Source organism: Desmodus rotundus, chromosome X (genome assembly GCF_022682495.2).
Source record: "Desmodus rotundus isolate HL8 chromosome X, HLdesRot8A.1, whole genome shotgun sequence".
Taxonomy (NCBI): Eukaryota; Metazoa; Chordata; class Mammalia; order Chiroptera; family Phyllostomidae; genus Desmodus; species Desmodus rotundus.
This window is the reverse complement of record NC_071400.1, coordinates 3,615,927-3,639,798: the sequence shown is the minus strand read 5'-3', so window position 1 is coordinate 3,639,798 and position 23,872 is coordinate 3,615,927. Positions and strand designations below refer to the sequence as shown.

The 23,872-nt window shown below is 39.2% G+C and overlaps 1 protein-coding gene across 1 annotated transcript in view; it reads left to right on the top strand.

The window, feature by feature from the left end:
• Positions 1–23,872, top strand: part of LOC112300051 (vascular endothelial growth factor receptor kdr-like) — a 161,466-nt gene that overhangs the window by 105,667 nt on the left and 31,927 nt on the right. The window contains exons 13-16 of the mRNA XM_053917169.2: positions 3,935–4,228; positions 4,746–4,892; positions 5,078–5,203; positions 6,265–6,371. Of these exons, the coding sequence (XP_053773144.1) occupies positions 3,935–4,228; positions 4,746–4,892; positions 5,078–5,203; positions 6,265–6,371 (674 nt within the window). The remainder of the gene's footprint in view (positions 1–3,934; positions 4,229–4,745; positions 4,893–5,077; positions 5,204–6,264; positions 6,372–23,872) is intronic.

Genomic DNA, 23,872 nt, shown 5'->3' with positions numbered 1-23,872 from the left:
TCACAGAGTGGATGGCTTAAACAATTGGAATTTTTTTCTTATAGTTCTTGAGCCAGGGGAAGTCCAAGATCGATGTGCTGGCCAATTTGATTCCGTGGTGAGGGCTCTCTTTCTGGCCTGCAGATGTGTGCCTTCTCCCTGTGTCCCCACATGGTGAAAAGAGAGAAAGCTCTGGTCTCTCTTCCTCTTATAAGGATACTAATCCCATCATAAGGGTTTTACCCTCACGGCCTGATAGAAACTTCAAATTTGCTCTCAAAGGCCCCACTTCCAAATAGCAGCACATTGGGTTTTAGGACCTCAACGTAGGAACTTTTGGGGGGCACGGAAGTTCAGTCCATAATAACAAAGTATCTAATCCGTCTCAATACTCAGTTCTTTGTTAAATAAGACATTATTTGTTTCAGAGGCTAAAGCTGAAAGGTATCTCCATGGCGTGAAATTCAGGGTTTTGTCAGGAAGCATGACTCAGCGTGCCCCGAGGCAAGGGTGTTTACCTTTCTGAGACCCTCTGACCTTTTGGTGGCTGACTTTATAATAGTTTTAAGGATAGTAAGTACAGCTATATTAAATTCATCTCCCAAAAGTCCGTCTCCAGGATCCCATCATTATACTCTTGTCGACTACATCACAGAAAAGGTTATCATTAATCATAACAACTTCTAACATTTGTCAGTAATTGTTGAGTGTTCTCAGAGTGCTTTGTAACAGCCAAGAAGGGATTCCTGACCTGAAGCAGTTTTATAATCTAAAGAGTCAGCTTGGGCGGGAGCAGTGAAAAGAGTGGAACAAAAAGAATGAAACACTGATTGATGAATAGGTATTACTCACAAAAATAGAGAGGTTTGGAACGGCATTTCAAGGAAAGAAGGAGCCATAAGCAAAAGTTAGACAAGATTGCAATTAACCAGTTAACATTCGTTCATTCCACCAATATTTATTGACATGACTAGCCCTGTGCTAGCTGTTAGGGCTCTAGCACTGACTAAAACTTGTGTGGTCCTTGTCTTCACAGAGTTTACATTGCAGCGATGGAAAGAAGCAGTAAACAAATCAATAAGTGAACATTTTATACTTGTGATAAATGCATGAAAGGGGGAATGGTAAGGTAGAGTGAGGAAGCCTGGGTGATCAGAGGAGACCTGTCTGAGGAGGTGAACTTTCAGTGAACCAGTGAAAGATTACCACAGGCCAATGTGATGTATCTGCAGCATGTGAAGCCACTGGGTGTGTAAAAACACATGATTTGTGGAGAAGCTGGATGATGTAGTTGGTGAGGAAGAATAGGGCCTTACAAGAGCCTACTTTGAATAAATGAGGAAGGAATATTAACTTTATTTGGAGGCAGTGGAGAGTCACTGAGAGTTGTTGATAGTGGTTTTGATCAAAGTTACGGTTCAGGAGGACGAATGAGGTGGCTGGTGGAGATGGTTTGGAGTGTGGAGAGACTGGAGGGGAGCAACTCAGTTAGGAAAGCATTTAATTGTTCAGGCACGAGGTAATGACAGCCCAGACTGGGAGAGCTGCATAGTGGACACCGAGAGGAAGGGGGAAAGGAAAGCTGTGGTAAAGGAATAAATAATTGATAGGACTTGGCAACTGATGGGAGGTGGGATGTGGAAGGTGAGAGAGACAGAAGAATCAAAGATGATAGTGAGGTTTTAATTCTTGGTCGATAGGAAAGCGATGTCTTCCACCACAGAAAAATGTAAAGGAAGAGTTGGTCTGAGGGGAATAAAATCAAAGAGGTATTTTTGGTTATGAAATTGTTGACATGCTAATGGGATTCCCAAGTAGGAATGTCCAGTAGACAAATGGCAATGTGGCCTAAGGGCGGCCACAGAGAACAAAAATAGCTCCAGATGGGGCATGTGCTCATGGGAATCGAGAAATGAAGTGGAGGAGGGGGCAATTATTCCACATTCAGCAATCACTTACACGTGCCTGAATGTGCCTTCAGCATCAACAACTTGAAGCTGGTGTTCAGGGACTTGAAGGTTCACTACTGAGTGGATTAGATAACAGGGACCCAGAATTTGAAATCTGTCAGCTCCGCTGTTCAGCCAACCATATTCTTCAATCGAGAGCATCACTGCTGTGATCGATCAAGAGGTAGACTTTATTGAATTTATTTGGGTCACATGGGTTAATTAAATAGGTTTCAAGTGGACACGTCTATCATACATCATCTGTATGTTGTATCATGTGTTCACCGCCCATAGACTAGTCTGTTTCCACCACCATTTATTCCCCCTTTACTGTCTTCTACCTGACCCATCCTCCAAAATATATCAAAAAAAAACACTGAACCTACTGTGATGCTAGACATTAGATAAAAGGCATTAAGAATTTTTTTATGAAAACATTTTGTGAGCCTTAATAAAAATACTGATATTTTCAAAACAGGAGTAGACTTTATCAAGATAAATATTGGTAGAGAAAACACTGAGCAAATCTTGGGGTGCTGGAAGCAAGTAGCCACAAGAAACAGTTATACAATCGTATGACAAGTAAAGTGTTTTCATCATTTAATTCTAATCTCAAAGCGTTGACTGCGGGAATACCTTCTATTACTCCTGACCCTTCACAGACACTGCCCCCACCACACACACAAAGCCAATGGATTAGAAACTCTGGGCCCGAATCAGGACCATGGTTTTTCTTATCCAACAGCTAATCTCTTCAGACTGTAGCCATTGCTATGTAAAATAAAGTGTGTGCAAAGTATTGTGTGTGTGATGTTCAGAAGTGAAAATTGATGTATCTCTTGGGGGTAAGAACATTGATATGGTACTGAAGTATTTATTTATAATTTATATCAATTCTATTTGCAAAAAGGCCTGGCTGGTGTGGCTCAGTGGATTGAGTGCTGGCCTGTGAACCAAAGGGTCACCAGTTCGATTCCCAGTCAGGGCACATGCCTGGGTTGTGGCCCAGGTTCCCCAGGAGGGGGCATTCGAGAGGCAACCAGACACTGATGTTTCTCTCCCTCCCTTTCTCCCTCCTTTCCCCTCTCTCTAAAAGAAAAGGATACATGAAATCTTGTTTTTAAAAAAAGGATTAAAAGTGTTTCTGCATGTTATCTTTCAAGTCAAAATCTGGGTATTCAGAGTTTCATTTTGACAAAGCCCTCTTATTTTCTTTCCAAATCACGTGTATGCTAAATGATTCAGTGTTAGTATCTGCCTTAGAGCTTTTGTGCTACCTTTTTTTTTCCCTCGGGAATTTGCATTTAAGTGCTCTTCTCCTGTAGACATCATGTTTTAATCCAACAAAAAAGCATCTGTGGTGTAGATTCCAAAATAAGAACTTACCTGTGCAGAGGCAGCGTGAAATGGCAAAAATACAAATTCAAATCAGTAAGCCTGGTGTCTCAGTCTTGTCTCTGTCATTTCTTCAGTATGTGTTCTTTCTTAATCTGTGAAATGAGATTGGTGATATTATTTGTCTCAGGTTTGTTTTAAAAATTAACATGAGGGAATTGCTGTGAAGGTTTGTAAGTTGGACAATAAATATGTTAGGCACTTATAATAGCAGGCTCTCAGACTCTGCAATATTCTGGTGATAATATTGGAGTGGGGAATTATTTGGCCTGATCACATTGTATCAGTCAAAAAACTTAATTGCCTACCCTCTTCATAATAGGAGACATATGAAAATCTTTTCAAAGCTCTGCCCACACCTACTTGGGAACTAATTCAGAGCTGTGTGTGGCTAGAAATGGCCTCTGCCACTGTGGGCATTTAGAAGGAAACTCAGCAAATGACACTGAAAATTTAACGTAGTTGGGTCTTTGCTGCTAGACACGTGTCCTTGATGGAGTCTGCTTTATCTCTACAACTTGATTCTCAGGAAAAAGCACAAAGCATGTTGTTATATATAGCAGTTTCTTGGGCCTAGTGATATTCACAGTGCCATTTCTTCACCCTCACAGATGTGGCTGGCTTCATGGAGGCAGAACCCCTGGTCTCCGTGATTGAGGGCTATGATGCCCGGCTCAAATGCAAGGCAGCTAAATATATCTACACTCACCTTGCGTGGTTCAACCCCCTTGGAGAGAAGATTCCTGTTATGTACACAGAAAGCTTAAAAAATAACTACTCCATCTCATTGACGCTGGTGATTAAGAATGTGACCCAGAAGGACAAAGGGCAGTACAGGTGCAAGGCTTGGACCCAGAGGAACATCACCAAGATGATGCAACACAACACTCAGCTCTTAATTAGAGGTACGGTTGGGGAGATTTCCCTAAAACTTCTTAGCATTTGAGACAACTGCTGGGTGGGCTAAGGAACCAGAATAGGGTTCTTGCTTCTGTATTACTTATAGGCTGGGCCAACCGATCTTTTGTTTCCTGAAGCCCCTTGGAGACATTTCAAGAAAAGGATCGTAATGAATTATATACTCTGTGTCAAACAGATGATAGGAAAATTAAGGAATGGAACTTTTTGGTCTTTCTGATATCAAAACTCTTCAGCAGCCACTTTTATTGCTTTAGCTGACTAAAGATGACCTTACTAAGTGTGAGGATTATGGAGTAACTTGAAGAATACAAAATGCAAACCAGCAAACACTTCACCTATACAGTATATTTTTTATCCCCATCCATTTTCTCTTCTCCCAAACATGGTAACACCTAACCATCCAAGTATCTGATTAAATGTGAGGAGTGAGACAGAGATGAAATGCTGTATTTATGGTACCCTGCCACAAAATCTTGTCTTCTTTTACCCTGGTCACTACAGAAAGAGTTGCTCCATTTATTATTGAGAATCTTACCAATATTGAGGTCAACATCAGCGGCAAGATTTTGCTGAACTGCAATGTGAGTGGAACACCGTGGCCTAACATCCACTGGTTGAAAGATGGAGCTCCTGTTCTCCCTGCTTCAGGTAAGTCTGAAGATCTTGCGGGGCTGTTTCCAATCAAGAGGGCTTGAGTTGGTGCAACTCCTTAGAGATTACTTGACTGAAACTGTTCCAAGGTTGACTTAATAAGTTGGGGGGGGTTCACATACTCTAAGACTGGGCTTCAGTGCAAATACCTCAGATAATAATGGGGGGCATTGTTGATGCAGGAATCTCCTTTGAGAACAACAGCCTTATTATCGAGCGAGCCAAAAAAGAAGATGAGGGCTTATATCAGTGCAAAGCGACCAATGAGTTGGGGGAAGTCAGCACCACAGCTCTTATCACTGTGGAAGGTAAGTTGGAAAATACCTGTCTATGTTGATAATCAGTAATGGATCTCGAAAAAGGAAGGAAAATGCATTTGGTGATGAGAACACAGTGTAGAATGACCATAAAAAGGCAAACATGGACATACACTTAATATATCCACTTTCGGCGGGAAGGTGTGTGGAATAGTATGGTTTGGAAAACCTGAATTCAGAACCCCATACTTGTAACAAACTTGATGGAATTTTGCATAACTCCTTTAGCCTTTTTCGGTCTCAGATTTCTCCTTTCTGACATGGGAATCATACCAGCTGTCCTCTATGTTTCAGGGGTGATAACAGCTGAAGTCCAAGATATGGGGATGCTTTACAAAATATAAAATGTCAAATAAGATTACTTCCCTTTGGTGGATTGGAAACTATTGGATGGCATTTGGAAATACAGACATAGAAAGTTAGACCTTCGATCATCTAATATTGTAAATACGAAACTCAAAGAAAGTAAGACACTTGCTGAAGATTATGGCAAGGTGTTTAGACTCCAATGTGCTGTGCTATTATGATGAGTATTTAACTATTAAGGGCAAAGCTGTATCTGCTGAGAGAAATGCTCAGGGTTGGAATAACCATCTCAGCATTCCTAAAGCCTTTTGAACATTCACTTACACTTTTCTAGGGCCTACCAGGCAAACCATATAAGCTGATTTAATAATCTTGTCTTCTAGTGGTCTGAGAGAATCTAGAGTCTGAACAAAAAAAAAAAACCAGAAAACTGATAATAATAAGATAGGTAAAAAAGTTATATGCCATATATGGTGCTATTTTCACTTGTCACTATCTCATTTGGTACTCTGGGTAACCCCATGTGGTAGGTATTTTATTATTCCCACTTGGTGACATTTGTCCTTTAGAAATGAAATATGCTTTCTCAAAGGCAGTAATCTCTCTTTCTTCCTCTCAGTCTCTGCAGTGAACTAACTTATTTTTTATTTTAAACTGATAATAGATATTACACCTGATCTTAGCCAAAAGGCCAGGGCGCTATAACATTTTTATTTTAATAAATTCTGTCTTCAATGTCATTACAGGCTCTGAAGACAAATCCAATATTGAAGTCATCATTCTTGTTTGTACTGGGCTTGCAGCTACCCTTTTCTGGCTTCTTCTAACCCTGGTTATTCGGAAACTCCGAAAGGTGAGGGGGGGAAGCACTCTGGGGCCTTGCGGCTGCCTTGTGTGCAGTTCAAATCGTTTGAAGGGTGAACCTCGTATACTTTTTGTCTCAGATAAATTTCTTGGTTAATAGTACTATTTATCTAGGCAACAGAAAGAGATTGTGTGCAAGCAGTGAGAGAGAGAGAGAGAGAGAGAGAGAGAGAGAGAGAGAGAGAGAGGTATTAGGAACTAAAATGTAATGGAGTTTTTACTTCATGCCTCCTAAAACATTGGGAATTGATGTGAGAACATATCTGCCCACTCAGATTCTATCTCAGTATCTTTAAATTTTATTTTTTCAATTGTAGTTTACACTCCATGTTATCTTATATTAATTTCACACGTACAGCACAGTGGTTAGAAAATGATATACTTTACAAAGTGATTCCTGTGATAGTTCCAGTACCTGCCCGACACTATACACAGCTATTACGATATGACTGACTGTGTTCCCTATGCTGTACTTTACATCCCCGTGACTAGTCTGGAACTACCAATCCGTACTTCTCAATCCCTTCACCTGTTTCACCCATTACTCCACCATCCCCTCTACTGGCAACCACCAGTTTGCTCTCTGTGTCTGAGTCTATTTTAATTTTGTTTGTTCGATTATTTTGTTCTTTACATTCCTCGTGTATGTGAAATCATGTGGTATTTGTCTTTCTCTCTCTGGCTTATTTCATTTGGCATAATACGTTCTAGGTCCATCCGTGCTGTCATAAATGATAAGGTTTCATTTTTTATGGCTGAATAATATTCCATTGTGTATATATGTACCACCACTTTTTAATCCACCCATCTATTGATGGGCCCATCTCCAATTTTAAGTTAATATACCTAATGTTGTCAAAAATCATTTTCAGTGGATTATAATGTATCACTTGGGTTGACATTTATTATTCACATCTATAGCTATATAAATTTTATATCTATTAATGTTATATATTTTTATACAGTATGGATTAACATATCATGGCCACAACTAAAGCCTTATTAAGTGATAAATTGGCTTTTATTTACTTTTGTTTCCAAGGCAACTTATTTTAGAAAAAACATTTTTTAATGTTACAAACTCCATTTTGTAAAAGTTAAACTATTAAGAGAAAAATCAAAGTGTCAATGTAGGCAAAATCCCCTCTCGCTGAGTACTGCTGCGGGTAGTTGGCAGGGAGACAAGGTTAGGCCTGGCTTACAAAACGCGTCAAGAGGTCTTGCAGGCCAAGCGAATGGACAGCTGTGGTAGATACTCCAGGGGTGTCATGGAGCTGCAAGATTTCCTGCCAGTTAAGCCACTGGGGACATATCTCAGACCTAAGCTGGCCAGCTGTAACTCATCCTTTACTTTCCTCAGCCTTCAGGGACTCATATTTTTATTCCCAAATGACTCTGCCTATCTTACACTGTTTCACAGATTTCCCTTAAGGCTGGCTACAGCGTCGGCCCGTCTTACTGGTTTACCTTCCTTTGCTGACACTGAACACGAGAACCAGAGCTTTGGATTTAAAGGGTTTTAATGTTATCGCTAAAAAGAAATACGAGGGACAAAATTAATGCTGGTTAATTAGAGGAGGTTGACAGAAGTTCCTGAATCTTACTGAAGTTCTCCTAGATATTAGCTTTAGTCTGGGATCCCTCATTCTACGTCTTTCTGATTTTCTTCTTTATTAATAGAGGTAATAAAACAACACATCTTCCCTCCCTAGAACATCCCTTCGTTTCTCTTTTGTCAGCATCTTCACATAAGGATGCATCGAGGATGGAGATAGAGATTGGAAACAAAAGGCTGTGTCTTAGACTCAAGTTGGTCATTTTAATCTTAGGAGGACTCTAGGTGGGTGACGTCCACCTTGATCACAGAAAAGGTAGCTCAAGGCCATGATTTCCCATTTGGTCTCCACACTGAAGTTTGAGGTAGAGTCACCTACTCTTCCCTGGCTCCCTCCATTCCATTTCTTTTTCAAAATGCTGGCTGTGAACTTCTACATGTTTCAACCAACTGCTAAGCCATAACCCACACTTTGAAAGCACTAGACGAGGTGGTTTCAAAAAGACTTTCCAACTAGTCATAAAGTCACATGATTCCATTTTTCTGTTTTCTTTGAATAATTTTATTTTATTTTGTAACTTAAAAATTTTAACTCTATTTTTATTGTTGATACTATTACAAATGTCCCCATTCCCCCCTTTGCCCACCTCTACCCATCCCCTGCCCCCCTTCCATCTGGCCATGACCACACTGCAGTCTGTGTCCATGGGTCATGTGTGTATGTTCCTTGGCTGATCCCTCCCCCTTGTTTCATCCAGCACCCCTCCCCCTCACTTTTGACAGCTGTCAGTCTGTTCCATGTATCTGTGCCTCTGTTTCTATATAGTCTTTCTTCTCTCTCCCTCTCTCTCTCTCTTTCTTTCTTTCTTTTATTTTTTAACTTACCATATATTTTTATTCTTACCATTTATTAGGGGTGTATCTGATGTTTCAGAAGTTATTCTTTTTAAATTAAATTTATTGGGGTGACAGAAGTCTTTTTCCCTTTTTATTGAAGTTTTTGGGGTGACACTGGTTAACCAAATTGTACAGGGTTCAGGTGCACAATTCCACAACACCTCATCTGTACACGGTATTGTGTGCTCACCCCCCAAGTCACGTCTCCATCCATCTCCATTTATCCCCCCAGACCCTCCTTCATCTCCCTCGCTCCACCACTGCAGTCACCACACTGTTGTCCATGTCCATAAGTTCTTTTCTCTTTTTTGCTCGACCCCTCCACTCCTCCCAGCATCCCCCCAACAGCTGTCAGCCTGTTCTCAATAAGCTTTGAAGTTTTAATTTAAAAACCTCGTAGAATTATGATTGTTCATTATTTCTATGAATTTATACATCAACTTGGGAGGAATTGACATTTCAACAATATTGAGTCTTTAGATCCATAAATAGGTAATATCTCTCCTGTCAATTATATTTTCTTTAATTTTATCCACCAACATTTTGTCATTTTTAGTATAAAATATAAAATAGTTTTAATATTTTTTAAAGATTTTATTTATTTACTTTTAGAGAGATGGGAAGGGAAGGAGAAAGGGAGAGAAACATCAATGTGTGGTTGCCTCTCGTGTGCCCCCTACTGGGGACCTGGCCCACAACCCAGGCAGGTGCCCTGACTGGTAATTGAACCAATTATCTTTTGGTTTGCAGGCTGGCACTCGATCCACTGAGCCACACCAGCCAGGGCTAAAATGTAAAATATTTTGTTAAAAGTGTCTATAGTTATTTTTGTTTGTGGGGGCTATTGTATTAATAATAGGATTGAATGTAGAATTTTATTTCCTTTTTGTTTTCTGCTAGTTATGAAAATATCATTTTAAATATACCCATTATATCATAGAAACTTGCTACATTCACATATTATCTAGTAGTTGTTTTTTAAGTTCCTTAGAATTTCCTCTGTTTATTTTGCCATCTGTGAAAAGTAGCAGCTTTACCGCTTCCTTCTAAATCTTTTATTTCTCTTTTATTTTTATTACTATTTCTATTTCTACTGAGTAAGACTAACAATGCAATGCAACGTTTAGTCAAAGTTATTGCATTATTCCTGATATGAACAGGAAAATACTAATTATTTCACCATTAAATATACTCTTAGCTGAAGGTTTCTTATAGTTTTTTTTCTTATCAGATTGAGAATGTTCTTTTCGTTCTAAAGACAGAATCAGTAACGATGTCAGGCTGAGCCATATTGGTACCTGAGACAAGAGGAAAAATTATTATTACTTATTTTTATATTAATTTTGATTTTTAAAATTTTGCAATAAAATGTTATTTATCTTGATCACTGATTTTTTGGCATCCTTAAATTTTATGCCCAAGGTGAGTGCCTTACTTACCTTCAATTAGCCCTGGTCTAATTCAGTAGCTCTGGGAATGCTTTTTATCTTGAAGTTCCCTTTATCCGATATTAGTATAGTCACTCCACCTTATGTTTACCACTTGCATGGTACGTCTTTTCCCACCCTTTTACCATCAAACTATCTGAGTCTTTATATTTACATATCATGCTGGTAAATGATTTTGCTTTTTTAAATCATTCTAAATTCTTTGAATTTTAATTAGAGTGCTTGGTTCATTAAAATTTAATTATTGATATGGCTGGATTTATGGCTATTATTTTACAATTTATTTTTGTTCTGTCTGTTTTTGTTGAAATTATTGCTGATCTCCTTATGCACTCCTTGCCCTCTTACTGGCCTCATTTCCTACCTTCTTTCCAGTTTAATATTATTATATAATCCCATTTTATTTTATGTATTGACTCTTCAGCAATGTTTTCTTGCATTTTTCTTTTTTTAGTGGTTGCTCTTGGGGTTACAATAAACATGCTTAACTCAATGCAGTTTACTTCAAGTTAATATCGTACCATGTCATGTAAAATATAGGAAACTTGATGGTAAACATGGGGTCAAGGGTGATGGACAGAGACTTCACACCACAGTGCACAGATGATGTGTTATAGAATTGCACGCTTGAAACCTGTATAATTTTTTATTGTCAGCACTATTACAGATGTCCCCATTTCCCCCCAGTTTTCTCCCCTCCACCAAACCCCAGCCCCCCCACCCCGAGCCTTCCCCGCATTGTTGTCTGTGTCCATGGACCATGCATCCGTGCATATATGTTCTTTACCTAATCTCTTCCAGTCCCCTCACCCCCTCTCCCCTCTGAGATCTGTCAGCCTGTTCCATGTGTCCATGCCTCTGGTTTTGTTTTGTTCCTCAGTTTATTCTGTTCATTGGAGTGCACATGTGAGTGAGATCAAATGGTGATTGTGTTTCTTTAACTGGCTTATTTCACTTAGCATAATATTCTCTAGGTCCATCCATGCTGTCGCAAAGGGTAAAATTTTCTCCTTTTTTAAGGCCAAATAGTATTCCATTGTGTCAGTGTCTCACAGTTGGTTTACCCCCTCATCTACTGATGGGCACTTGGGCTGCTTCCTCTATAATTTTATTAACTAATGCCTCAGTGAATTCCATAAAAATTTTAAAAAGGAAAATGTAGAAAACTTGGTACTATGAAAGTATATTTACTAACACCTGTCCTTCATGCTATAGTTGTCATATGTATTATATTTATATAGACTAAAAATATTATAATACAATGTTATATATTTTGCATAGAGTGGTTGTTCATATTGTAAAAAAGTAAAAGAGTCTTTTCTATTTACCTCTGTATCAGTTAATTATTTAGCTAATTTATTGTTAATATGCTTCGGTTTATATTTTATTGGTAAAGTATTGTTAACATACAATGTGTATTACTTTCAGGTGTACAACACAGTGATTCTACACGTATGTACCTTATGATGTGCTGACCATAGTGTTTAGTGCCCATCATGTGCAAAGTCATTATCATATGAATGTCTGTATTTCCCGTAGCATACTTTACATTCCCATGACTTATCTATTTGGTAACTAGATGTTTCTACCTCTTACATCACTTCATCCTTTTGACCTACTCCCCAGCTGCCTCCACGCTGCCAACCATCAGTTACTCCTCTGTATCTATGAGTCTATTTCTCTTTGGTTTGGTTTGGTTGGTTTTTAAAATATTCTACATATAAGTAAAACTATGCAATATATGTCCTTCCATGTCTGATTTATTTCGCTTTGTGTAATACCCTCTGTGTTTCTCCATGTTGTGCACAAAGTAAAATTTCAATCTTTTTAATGGATTAATTCTATTCCATTGTAATGTGTATCTATACATTATAATGGAATATAAATATGCAAAAACATGTAATCTTTCTCCATTCACCTGTCAGTAGACACCCAGATTGCTTCTATATATTGGCATAAACAATGCTGCCCTGAACATAAGGTGGCGGATATCTTTTTGAATTAGTGTCTTCTTTTTCTTCACATAAAAGTTCAGAAGTGGAATTGATGGGTTGTATGGTTGTTTAGTTTTTTTTTGAGAAACTGGCATAGTGGTTTTCATAATTACTGCAACAATTTACAGTTTCACCAACAATGCATAATGGTTCTTATTTCTCTACATCCTCACCAAAACTTGATGTTTGTTAACACTGTGATAAAAGCCATTTTGACAGGTGTGAGGTGATATCTCAGTGTGGTTTTGATTCGCATTTCCCTAGTAATTAGTGATGTTGAACATTTTTAATGTGCCTGTTGGCCGTCTGTGTTTCTTCTTGGAAAAATGTTGATTCAGATCCTCTGCCCATTTGTTATTTAGGGTGTTTTTGTTGTTGTTGAGTTTTATGAATTCTTTATATTTTTTGGAAATTAACCCCTTACCAAAAATATCATTTGCAGCCCTGGCCAGTTGGTTGGAGCATCACCCCATACACCAAAAGGTTACAGGTTCGATCCCTGGTCAGGGCACATACCTAGGTTGTGAGTTCTATACTCATCAAGGTGCATATGGAAGGCAACCAATCCATGTTTCTCTCACGTGGATGTTTCTCTCTCTCTCTCTCTCTCTCTCTCTCTCTCTCTCTCTCAATCTCTCTCTTTCTCTCCCTCTCCCCACCCCCCTTACTCTCTCACTAAAAAGCAATGAAAAAAATGTCTTTGGGTAAGGATTTTTAAAAACTATCATTTGCAAATATCTTTCACCATTTGGTTGGTTGCATTTTCATTTTCTTGATGATTTCTTTTGCTGCGCAGAAGCCATTTAGTTTGATGGAGTTCTGTTTATTTTTGCTTTTGTTTCCCTTGCCACTGTGATCAAATACACAAAAACTGCATTAAGAATGATGTCCGAGAGCTTTATTGCCTATGTTTTCTTCAGTGTATTTTATGGTTTCTGGTCTTACTTTGAAGTCTTTAATCTATCTTGTATTGTTTTTTGTTTATGATGTAAGATAGTGGGCTTGTTTCATTCTTTTCAATGTGGCTGTCTGGTTTATTGCAGACTTTACTCTCTCAATTGTATGCTCTTGACTCCTCTGTCATATATTAGTTGCCCATATATGTGCAGGTTTATTTCTGGGCTGTTAATTTTGTTCCATGGGTCTCTTTGTCCAATTTTCTGCCAATATTATACTGTTTAGCTTTCCGTATTTTGTAGTATAGTTTGAAATCAGGGAGTGTAATACCTTTGGCTTTGCTGATTTGTTTCTCAGTATTGCTTTGTCTTTTTGAGGTCTTTGGTGTTTCCACACAAATTTGGGGATCTCTTGTTCTATTTCTGTAAAAATTTGCATTTGGATTTAGATAGGGATTGCAGGAGCTCCAGGGGTGCAGTTGATGAGCGCATGGTGCCTGCACGACAGTGTGTACATAGTGATTGCATTGAATCCGTACAGTGGTTTGTGTAAGGTGAATATTTAACAGTAATTCTTTCAATCCATAAGCATGACTTACCTTTTCATTTCCTCCATGTCTTCTTCAATTCTCATTCAACAATGTCTTACAATTTCAGTGTACAGTTCTTTCACCTCCTTGGTTAAATTTATTTCTTGGTGTTTTATTCTTATTGTTACCATTGTAAATGGGATTGTCTTCTGCATTGTTGTTAGTGTATAGAAATGCAACAGATTTCTGTATATTCAATTTGTATCCTACAACTTTACCGTACTCATTTATTATTTCTAATAGTGTTTTGGTGGATTCTTTAGTGTTTTTTATATATAAAATAATGTCATCCACAAATATTGATAGTTTTACTTCTTTTTTTCTTTTTGAATGATTTCTATAACTTTTTCTTGCTTAATTGTTATGGCTAGGACTTCCAATATTAGGTTGAATAAATGTGACTGGAGTAAGCATCCTTTGTTTCAATCTTATAGGAAAAGCATTCAGTTTTGCACCATTGATTATGACTTAGTTGTCATATATTGCATTTATTATGCTAAAGTACTTTCTTTCCTTACACATTTTATTGACAATTTTTATTATAAATAGATGTTGAATCTTGCCAAATGCTTTTGTTGCACCTATTGAGATAATCATAACATTTCCACTCTCCATTTTGTTAACGTTGTATATCATGTTAATTAATTTGTGGATGTTGAACCATTCTTGCATCCCTGGAATAAAACCCATTGAATATGCCCCTGACTGGTGTGGCTCAGTGGGTTGGGCATCATCTGGCAAACCAAAAGGTCACTAGTCCAATTCCCATTCAGAGCATATGCTTGGGTTGTGGGCCAGGTCCCCAGTTTGGGGGTGTGTGAGAGGCAACCGATTGATGTTTCTCTTGCACATTGATGCTTCTCTCCCTCTCTTCCTCCCTCCCTTCCCCTCTCTGTAAAAATATAAATAAATAAAATCTTTTTAAAAACCCATTGAACATGGTGTATAATCTTTTAAATTATTGTTGAATTCAGTTTACTAATCTCTTGTTGAGGATTTTTACATATATGTTCATCAGAGATGTTGGCCTGTAGTGTGTGTGTGGTGTGTATGTGTGTGTGTGTGGTGTGTGTGTGTGGTGTATGCTCCTTGTCTAGGTTTGATATCAGGGTAATGTTTGCTTTGAGGTAATTTTTTAAAATTTATTCTTCTTTATTTTTTAAAGCTATTGAAAAGAAGGTATTAAATATTCTTTGAATGCTTGATAGAATTCATTGGTGAAGCTGTGTGGTCCTGGAGGATTTTTTGGAGGGTTGTCTTTGATTATTGTTTCAATTTCCTTAATAGTGTTCCATCAAATCCGATTTTTTTGTTTCTTCATGATTCAGTATAGGAAGGTTGTATGATTTAAAATTTTATTTTTTCCTAGGTTGTGCAATTTTACGGTGCATAGCCCTTTATAGTATTCTCTTATGATCCTTTGTATTTCTGTGATATTCATTGTGACTTTTACTCTTTTGTTTATGATGTTATTTATTTGAATCTTTTTATTCTTATTAAGTTGAGCTAAAAATTGTCAACTTTTGCCCTGGCTGGTGTAGCTCAGTGGATTGAGTGCTGGACTGTAAACCAAAGGGTCACCAGTTCGATTCTCAGTTCAGGGCACATGCCTGGGTTGCAGGCCAGGTCTCCAGTAGGGGGTGCTCAAGTGGCAACCACACATTGATGTTTCTCTCCCTCTCTTTTTCCTTCCCTTCCCTTCTCTAAAAATAAATAAATAGAATCTTTTTTAAAAAGATTGTCAATTTTCTTTATGTTTTTGAAGAACCAGCTGTTGTTTTCATTAATCTTTTTGTCTTTTTAGTCATCGCTTTATTTACTTCTGCTCTGATTTTTATTATTATTTCCTGTTTTCTTCTGACAGTAGGCTTCGTTTTCTTCAGTTCTGTAGAGTGTAAGTTCAGACTGTTTGTGTAAGATTTATATTGTTTCTTGAGTTCGGCCCATACTGTTATAAACTTCCCTCATGGCAACTCTTTTGCTGCATTCCAAAGATGCTGGTGTGTCCTATTTTTGTTTTCATTTGTTCCTATGTATTTTTGACTCCTCCTTTTATTTCTTTCTTGTCCCAATAGTTTTTCAGTAGCATGTTATTTAATCTCTACATATTTGTAATTTTTCCAGATTTTCTCTTATAGTTGATTTCTACTTTCATACTGTGGTTGTTTGGAGTTCTTTCTTTTAAAAAAATTACTTCTCTCTCCCTTTTGTCATAAATAATTTCTAGATTTCTACTTTGAGCTCACTAATTGTCCCTTCCATACAGTCTGCTGTATTTGCAATACTTTCTAATGCAGTTTTCATCTCATTTGCTTGATTTTGTTATTTTCTTTTTTTAAATTAATTAATTTATTTTTATTCAGTTACAATTGTCTGCATTTTCTCCCTATCCCTCCACCCCACCCCAGCCAAACCCACCTCCCTCCCCCACCTCTACCCTCCCCCTTGATTTTGTCCTTGTGTCCTTTATAGTAGCTCCTATAGACCCCTCTCTCCACTATCCCCTCCCCACTCTCCTCTGGCTATTGTTACAATGTTCTTTTTTTAAAATTATTTTTGTTATTCAATTACAGTTGTGTGCCTTTTCTCCTTTTATTTTCATCTCATTTTCCAGAATGTTTGGTGTTGTTTTAGAGTTTCAGTCTCTTTGGTAAAATGCTCCTTATGTTAATTAGTTTTATTCCAAAGCTCATTGAACTGCTTTTCTGAGTTTTCTTGTATCTTGCTGAGTTTCGCGATGACAAGTATTTTGAAAGCTCTTTCATTTATATCACAATTTTCTTGATTTTAATTTGGGTTTCTGGACTACTGTCATTTTTGTGATACTGTGTTACCATGATTATTTATGGTGCTTGATGAGCTGATACTCTGCCAGCAGATGTGAGATAGCAGTAACCTTTCTTATTTTGGCGCTGCTTTGTTTAATTTTAACAATTCAACAAGTTGGTAGAGGTCTTTCTTTTATTTTCCAGTAGGTGGCAGTATAGTGTAAGTTTTGTTTCTTTTAGGTGAGCTGACCTGTTATGTTTGAAATCCAGCATTTTCCACCTTCTATTGTCTCTACCAGAAGTGTTCCCGGTGCTGTCTTTGTTGCTCCTTGTGCCTCCGGATCTTTGGTGCCTTGCTGCTGCCAGTGTCATTGCAGTCAAGGGTGTCACTGCAGATATGGATGTCATTAACAGGGTCGCAGTGATGGTGTGTGCCTTCACTGTGTCTGGAGTTGTTTGGCTCTTGGGCAATGCTGCTGTGTCTTGGGGGTGAGGCAGGTAGGGGGACCAGGTTTGCAAGACCTAGTGCTGCTACTGTCCTGTACCCTATGGCCGCTGGCACCATTGTGGCTGAGAGGCCAGTGTCACATGTGCCATCTGCGCTGCTGCTAAGAAGCTCTCCAGAGCTGTCTCACTACCACATCTAGGAGGGAAGCTATATTCAGAGGCAGCAATGCTGCTTCTGCTGTTCTTTTTCTTTTCCACGGCCCTTGTGGAGAAGCTACAGTTGTGGGCCCTGTATCCACGTCTTCTACTATGCTTTCTAGCTTCCGTGACCAGGGGATTTGGCAGTGGCTATTATATCTGCTATTCCCTCAGTTTTACTTTCCCTAGGCCTTCAAGTCCGCACACCTTCAGATGTACAAGTGAAGATTTTCAGTGGCTCTAGTGTCCCGCAGAGGAATCTTTGTTAAATTATAGAGGTCTCACTAGTTGTAGATTACAGGAGAGAGGCAAAGAGAACGTCTCAGTCCACCATGATGCTGAAATCACTCCCTATAGTGGTGCATTTTCATTTTTTCTTATTATTTTTTCATCACTATTTATCCCCACTATATCTTCTTCCTAATGGTGCATTTTCATTCTTTTGCATGTGGCAGTACAGTTTTCCCAACACAATTTACTGAAGAGACTGGACTTTCTCCATTGTATATTCTTGGCTTCTTTGTCATAAATTAACTGACCATATATGTGTGGGTTAATTTCTGGGATCTCCATTCTATTCCACTGATCTATGTGACTTTTTATTTTAATACCAGTTTTTATTACTATATCTTTGTAATATAGTTTGAAGTCAACAGTGTGTTGCCTCCCGCTTTGTTCCTCTGTTTCAAGATTGTTTTGGCTACACAGATTATTTTGTAGTTTCACACAAATTTTAGGATTGCTTTTTAAGTATATTTTATTGATTATACTATTACAGTTTTCCCAATTTTTCCCCCTTATTCCCCCTCCACCTTGCACCCCCCCCAACCCTCCAGCTTTCCCCCACCTTAGTTTATGTCCATGGGTTGTACATATAAGTTCTTTGACTTCTCTGCTTCCTATACCATTCTTTACCTCTTCCCATCTATTTTGTGCCTGTCAATTATGCTTCTTCCCTGTACCTTCCTCCCTTATTCTTCCCCTCCCCTTCCCCACTGAAAACCCTCCACGTGATGTCCATTTCTCTGATTATGTTTCTGTTCTAGATGTTTGCTTAGTTTTTGTTTTCATTTTTTTTTTTTAGGTTCAGTTGTTCATAGTTGTGAGTTTGTTGTCATTTTACTGATCATAGTTTTTGATCTTCTTCTATTTCTTAGATAAGCCCCTTTAACATTTCATATAATAAGGGCTTGGTGATGATGAACTCCTTTAACTTGACCTTGTCTGGGAAGCACTTTATCTGCCCTTCTATTTTAAGTGATAGCTTTGCAGATAGAGTCATCTAGGATGTAGGTCCTTGCCTTTCATGACTTTGAATATTTCTTTCTACCCCCTTCTTGCCTGTAAGGTTTCTTTTGAGAAATCAGCTGACAGTCTAATGGGAACTCCTCTGTAGGTAACTCTTTCTTTTTCTCTTGCTGCTTTGAAGATTCTCTCCTTGTCTTTAATCTTGGGTAACTTAATGATGATGTGCCTTGGTGTGTTCCTCTTTGGGTACAACTTCTTTGGGACTCTCTGGGCTTCCTGGACTTCCTAGAAGTCTATTTCCTTCACCAGATTGGGGAAGTTTTCCTTCATTATTTACTTAAATAAGTTTTTAACTTCTTGCTCTTGTTTTTCTCCTTCTGGCACCCCAGTGATTTGGATGTTGGAACGTTTAAAGTTGTCCCAGAGGTTCCTAAGCTTGTCCTCATTTTTTTGACTTCTTGTTTCTTCATTCAATTCCAGTTGAATGTTTATTTCTTCCTTTTGTTCCAAATCATTGATTTGAGTCCCAGTTTCCTTCCCATCACTGTTGGTTCCCTGTACATTTTCCTTTATTTCACTTTGGCAGCCTTCATTTTGCAACCGAGCTCAATCAGTTCTGTGAGCATCCTGATTACCAGCGTTTTAAACTCTGCATCAGATAGGTTGGCTATCTGCTTGTTGCTTAGCTCTTTTTCTGAAGTATTGATCTATTTCTTTCATTTGGGCCATATTTCTTTGTCTCGGCATACTTGTTATGTTTTAGTGGGACAGGGCCTTAGGTATTCACCCGGGTGGGGCAACCCTCTTTGCTGCATTAGAGCGCTGTCTGTGGGGGGAGGGGTCAGAGGGAACAATAAGCTTGCTTGCTCCTCTCTAGCCCCATTTTCCAAGGAACTCTGTCTTGTAAGACTGGGAGTTTCTATCACCATGGCAACCCCTGGGGGTAATTTACTGCTAGCTTGAGTCTTTAGTTTCCCATTCAGCCAGCCCCACCTGGCTCACGTGATTCTCCTCCTTGCTGCGCAGGGTCCTCTCCACCCTCCCGGTTGCCCTGCCCGTCTCCCTGACTTCCCGTCTCCCCTACAGGTCTGGTGAATGTTTCTTTACCTCCTTGTTTGTTGGAGTTCCATGCAGTTTGATTTTCTGGCAGTTCTGGTTGTTTATTGGTTTTAGATTGGTTGTTATCTTTCTTTTCTCGTGCAAGGAAGCTAAGGGTTTCTACCTACGCCTCCATCTTGGCCGGAACTCCCAATTTTAGGATTTTTTGCTGTATGTTTTGAAAAATGCAATTAGAAACTTGGAAGTGATTGCATTGAATGTGCACATTGCTTTAATATCGGCATTTAAAAATATTAAATTTACAACCCATAAATATGGCATGTCTTTTCATATTTGTTTCTTCTTTAGTTTCTTTCATTAATGTCACAGTTTTCAGTGTGTAGGCCTTCCATGTCCATCACTAGTTATTCCTAGGTGTCTTATTCTTCTTGATGGACTCATAAATGGAATGTTACATTAATTTCTCTTTCTTGGTTTTTACTGCATAAAAGAACGATGTTTGTGTATTGATCGGATAGCCTACAAATGAAGTGAACTCATTGAGCCAGCTATCTCGGTCGGCCTCTAGATGAGTGCCAAACCAGAAACGCATCTCCCAGGCCAAAGCTCCAGGATAAGCACACAGGCAACTCTGACAGACAGGCTTGGGGTGTGTTTTCAGTCAGCCGTCTTTGCAATGCCCTGGGGTAGTAGATGGCCAAGCGCTGCCTCTCCACTTGTTGCAGTCTGGTTGGATCCAGGAAAGCAAGCCCTGCTGGCCACCACAGCCCAGTGGTCACAGGGCCTCCTATGGGTGACAGCTACTAAAATCAGGATAGCAGATGTAAAAACTGGGGCACTAGATATATGTATAAATTTTCCTCCCAAAGCTACTGCTGTTCTGGAACATGGCTAAAGGACACCATGATAAGAGTAGCTGGTCTTTGAGCTTTCTGGAAAGCTTAACAGTCAAGCATCAGTTGTGTGCCAGGGTGGGAGGAGGGGATGAGTGGGGCGCGGGCAGGTGGAAGGGAGAAAATGGAGATAACTACTTGAACAGCAATAAAAAAAAATGGTGTGCTAATAAGAAGCCTGCCTTTCAGGCCACAGCTATAAAGAGTAGCTGATAGGCCTCTTTCACAGAAAGACTGGGCTCCTTGTACTATTGTATTGTCTCTTGCTGTGTTGGGGGCAGGTAGCCTGTTAAGAACTCTTTCTTCATTGGTTACAGTTCTGTGTGAGCCGTGAGTGTAAACCCTGCTAGCCACCAGACCCAGGCAAGGGAGAGTTGTCCCCTGAAAGCAGTCTCAAAAATCAGGGTGCCAAATAAGGTTACAAACTGCTTTCTGGGAGATACCGCTGAGCTGGTGTGAGGCAGAGGGAGAGCACAAAGATGGCTTTCATTGGATGGAGCTAGGCGGCCTCCATCCCTCAAAGGCATTTCAAGCAGGCCCCTATTGGTATGTTAAATTAAATGTATGTCCCCCTAGGCAGGTTTTTAAAGATAAGCTTTATTCACAGAATGTCTGGGTGCTTTGTAAATCAGCCGCCTCTGTGCGAGAGTCCCTTAGGTAGGTGGGTGGGAGCCTTGGAGCTATTGAAGAAGTATTTATCAGTTTGCTATAGCCTCTGGGGTCTGAGGGACACAAGCCTCGCTGGCTTTCAAAGCTAGAAGTCTTGGGATCTTGCCTCCAAGGTGCAGATCTAAGTAGCTGGGATGCCCAATGTGGGGTTGTAAACTGTTAGCTTCTCAGGGAGCAGCTCGGGGTTTTGAGTTCCCTTCTAATTGTGGGTCACTTTGCTAGGGGTGAGGTTTTGTCTCATCCTCTTCTACCCACTTTGATGTTTGGTTTTTTTTCTCATTCTCCTGATGAGTAAGAGTTACCCAGCTAGGCTTTGATTAATTAATTTATGTTTTGTCCGGAGGAAATTGGTTTATATGAAGCTTATGCAGGGAGGTGATTTCAGGGTTTTTCCACGTTGACAACTTGAACTGGAACCTCTGAAATGTTCTCTTATGACTGTTAGTTCCATTTAGTCTTATATGGGTCAAGTCTAACCTTTTTTATTGACTTTCTTTGTGGTTTAGGGGGTATTTGTTGAAATAGGGGGTATTTATATCCTAAGCATTATGATTTAGTTGTCTATTTCTCCCTTCAGGACTATTGGTATTTGCTTAATATATCAGGTGTCCTGATTTTGGGTATGTAGATGTTTATCATTGTTTAATCTTTTTGATGGAATAATCCTGTTATTATTATATAATAATGTTCTTTTGCTCTTGTTGAGGCAAGATAGTAAGAAGCTGGGAAAATTCCCTGGCAAGTACAATGGGGAAACTGAGAGCTGAGCAAACTGGCTGAGCAATTTATAGCCACGTACAGAAGGTCACCTCCCTAGAGATGACATCTAGGCTTCAGTTATATTTCGGCTCCAGGCCCAGAAAAAGCAACAGAATCAGGGGGTGACATAAGGACCAGCTATAATAACTAAGGCCCCCCTGCCCGGTCACTGACCAATCAGTGGAGACCATGACCCTAAAAGGGCGCACCTGGAGAACTGATGAATATTCTGCTGAAACCCTCCCCTGAGACCTCCCCTAAGGTTCCCGCCTGCAAGAGAGAGATAAAAGCCTCAAGACAAAGGACCCAGTGCACACACTGTCCCTCTGGGGAGCAGCCCGTGCCATTCCCTTTCTCGTCTTCCTACGTCTCTCCCTCCCCAACAGGCACGCGTCTCCAAAACTCTAAGGGACCCGGAGACTTGCAACAGGAGTACATTGGGCGGCAGCAGCTAGTCCCAGGTTAATCCCCCAAACCTGTCCCCAAGGCCCCGCTTTCTGACTTCCCTGTGGGCTAAAGCAATCTAGCCAGGACTCTCCAGTTTTTTCCTCTGTGCTAAGCCCTTCCTTGTGTCACTGTCCCCAGCTTTCATAAATGTGTCCTCATGGTCACGTGGACTCGTGTTGAGAAATCTCTCGTACACGACGTCAGGAACCCACACACTGCACCTGGCCCTAGGTCCCCTGTCCTGTAATATTGTTATTATTTTTGGGCTTAAACCCTATTTTGTCTGCTATAAGTATACCACGCTCAATTTTTTTGTTTCCAGTTGCATGAAATATGCTTTTCCATTTATTCACTTGAACATGTGTGTTCTTCAAGCTGCAGTTAAGTCTCTTGTAGGTAGCATATAGTTATGTCCGATTTTTTAAAGCCATTCCAGCCACTGTTTTGATTTTTCCTTGACTGACTTATTTATTTGTATAATTTTTAAAATGAAGTTTACATTCAATATGATTTTGTATTAGTGTCAGGTGTATAGCATAGTGCTTAGACTATCATATTGGGCTTTACAAAGTGATCCCCTGATATTTCCAGTAGCAATTGTAAATTAAATCCATTTACATTTAGAGTGATGATTTATATGTAAGGACTTCCTAATGCCATCTTATTCGTTGCTTTCTGGTTATTTTGTAGTTCCATTGTTTCTTTTTCCATCTCTTTCTACCTTTGTGAATTGGTGATTTCCCATTGTGATATGCTCTGGTTCCTTTCTCTTTATATTTTGTGTGTCTCCTTCTATGTACTTTGATTTTGTAGTTACCGTGAGGCTTCCTTGAAATATCTGATGGATATATAACAGTCCATACTTAACTGATAGCCACTTAATTTTGACTGCACACAAAACTACCCTTTTATTTCCTTCTTTTGAAGTGTTAGGTATAATTTAGCTCTTCTTATATGGTGTTAACAAATTATACTAGTTTTGGTATGTTTAGTATTCTCGTTCTTGAACATTGATGCTGTAGTTAACTGATTAACAGAGTAAAACCTTTCTAAAACTTTCTGTGTAATTACCTTGACCAGTTTGTTGTATATTTTTATATGTTTTGATGAACTAATTAGTGTCTTTTTATTTCATCTCAAAGAGCTCCTTTTAACATTTTTTTTTTACAAGATAAGTGTACTGGTGATGAACTTTCTCAGCTTTTATTTGTCTGGGAAATTTTATTTCTTCTTCATTTCTGAAGGTTAATGTTTCCAGGTCGAGTATTCTTGGCTGGCAAAGTTTTATTTCTTTTATTTTATTGTTGTTCAATTATAGTTGTTCCCACTTCCCCTCCCCCCCCATTACTCTCCCCTCTACCTTCTTTTAACACTTTAAATATATTGTTTCCCTCTCTTCTGGCCTGTAGGGTTTAGGAGATGCTGTTCTGCTTGTATCTGGGGCTTTCGTGGTGTTATAAAAATATACCTGTCTCATGCTTCTTTCTCCCTTTAAGACAGAATTGCTAAGCTTGTATGTTTTCTGATCTTACCATCTACCAGTCTGGCTTCTGGAAAACTTTTTTTCCTGAAGGTGGCTCTCCAGCTAGATTGTGGTTTCTCCTTTGCCCACAGGCCCTAGC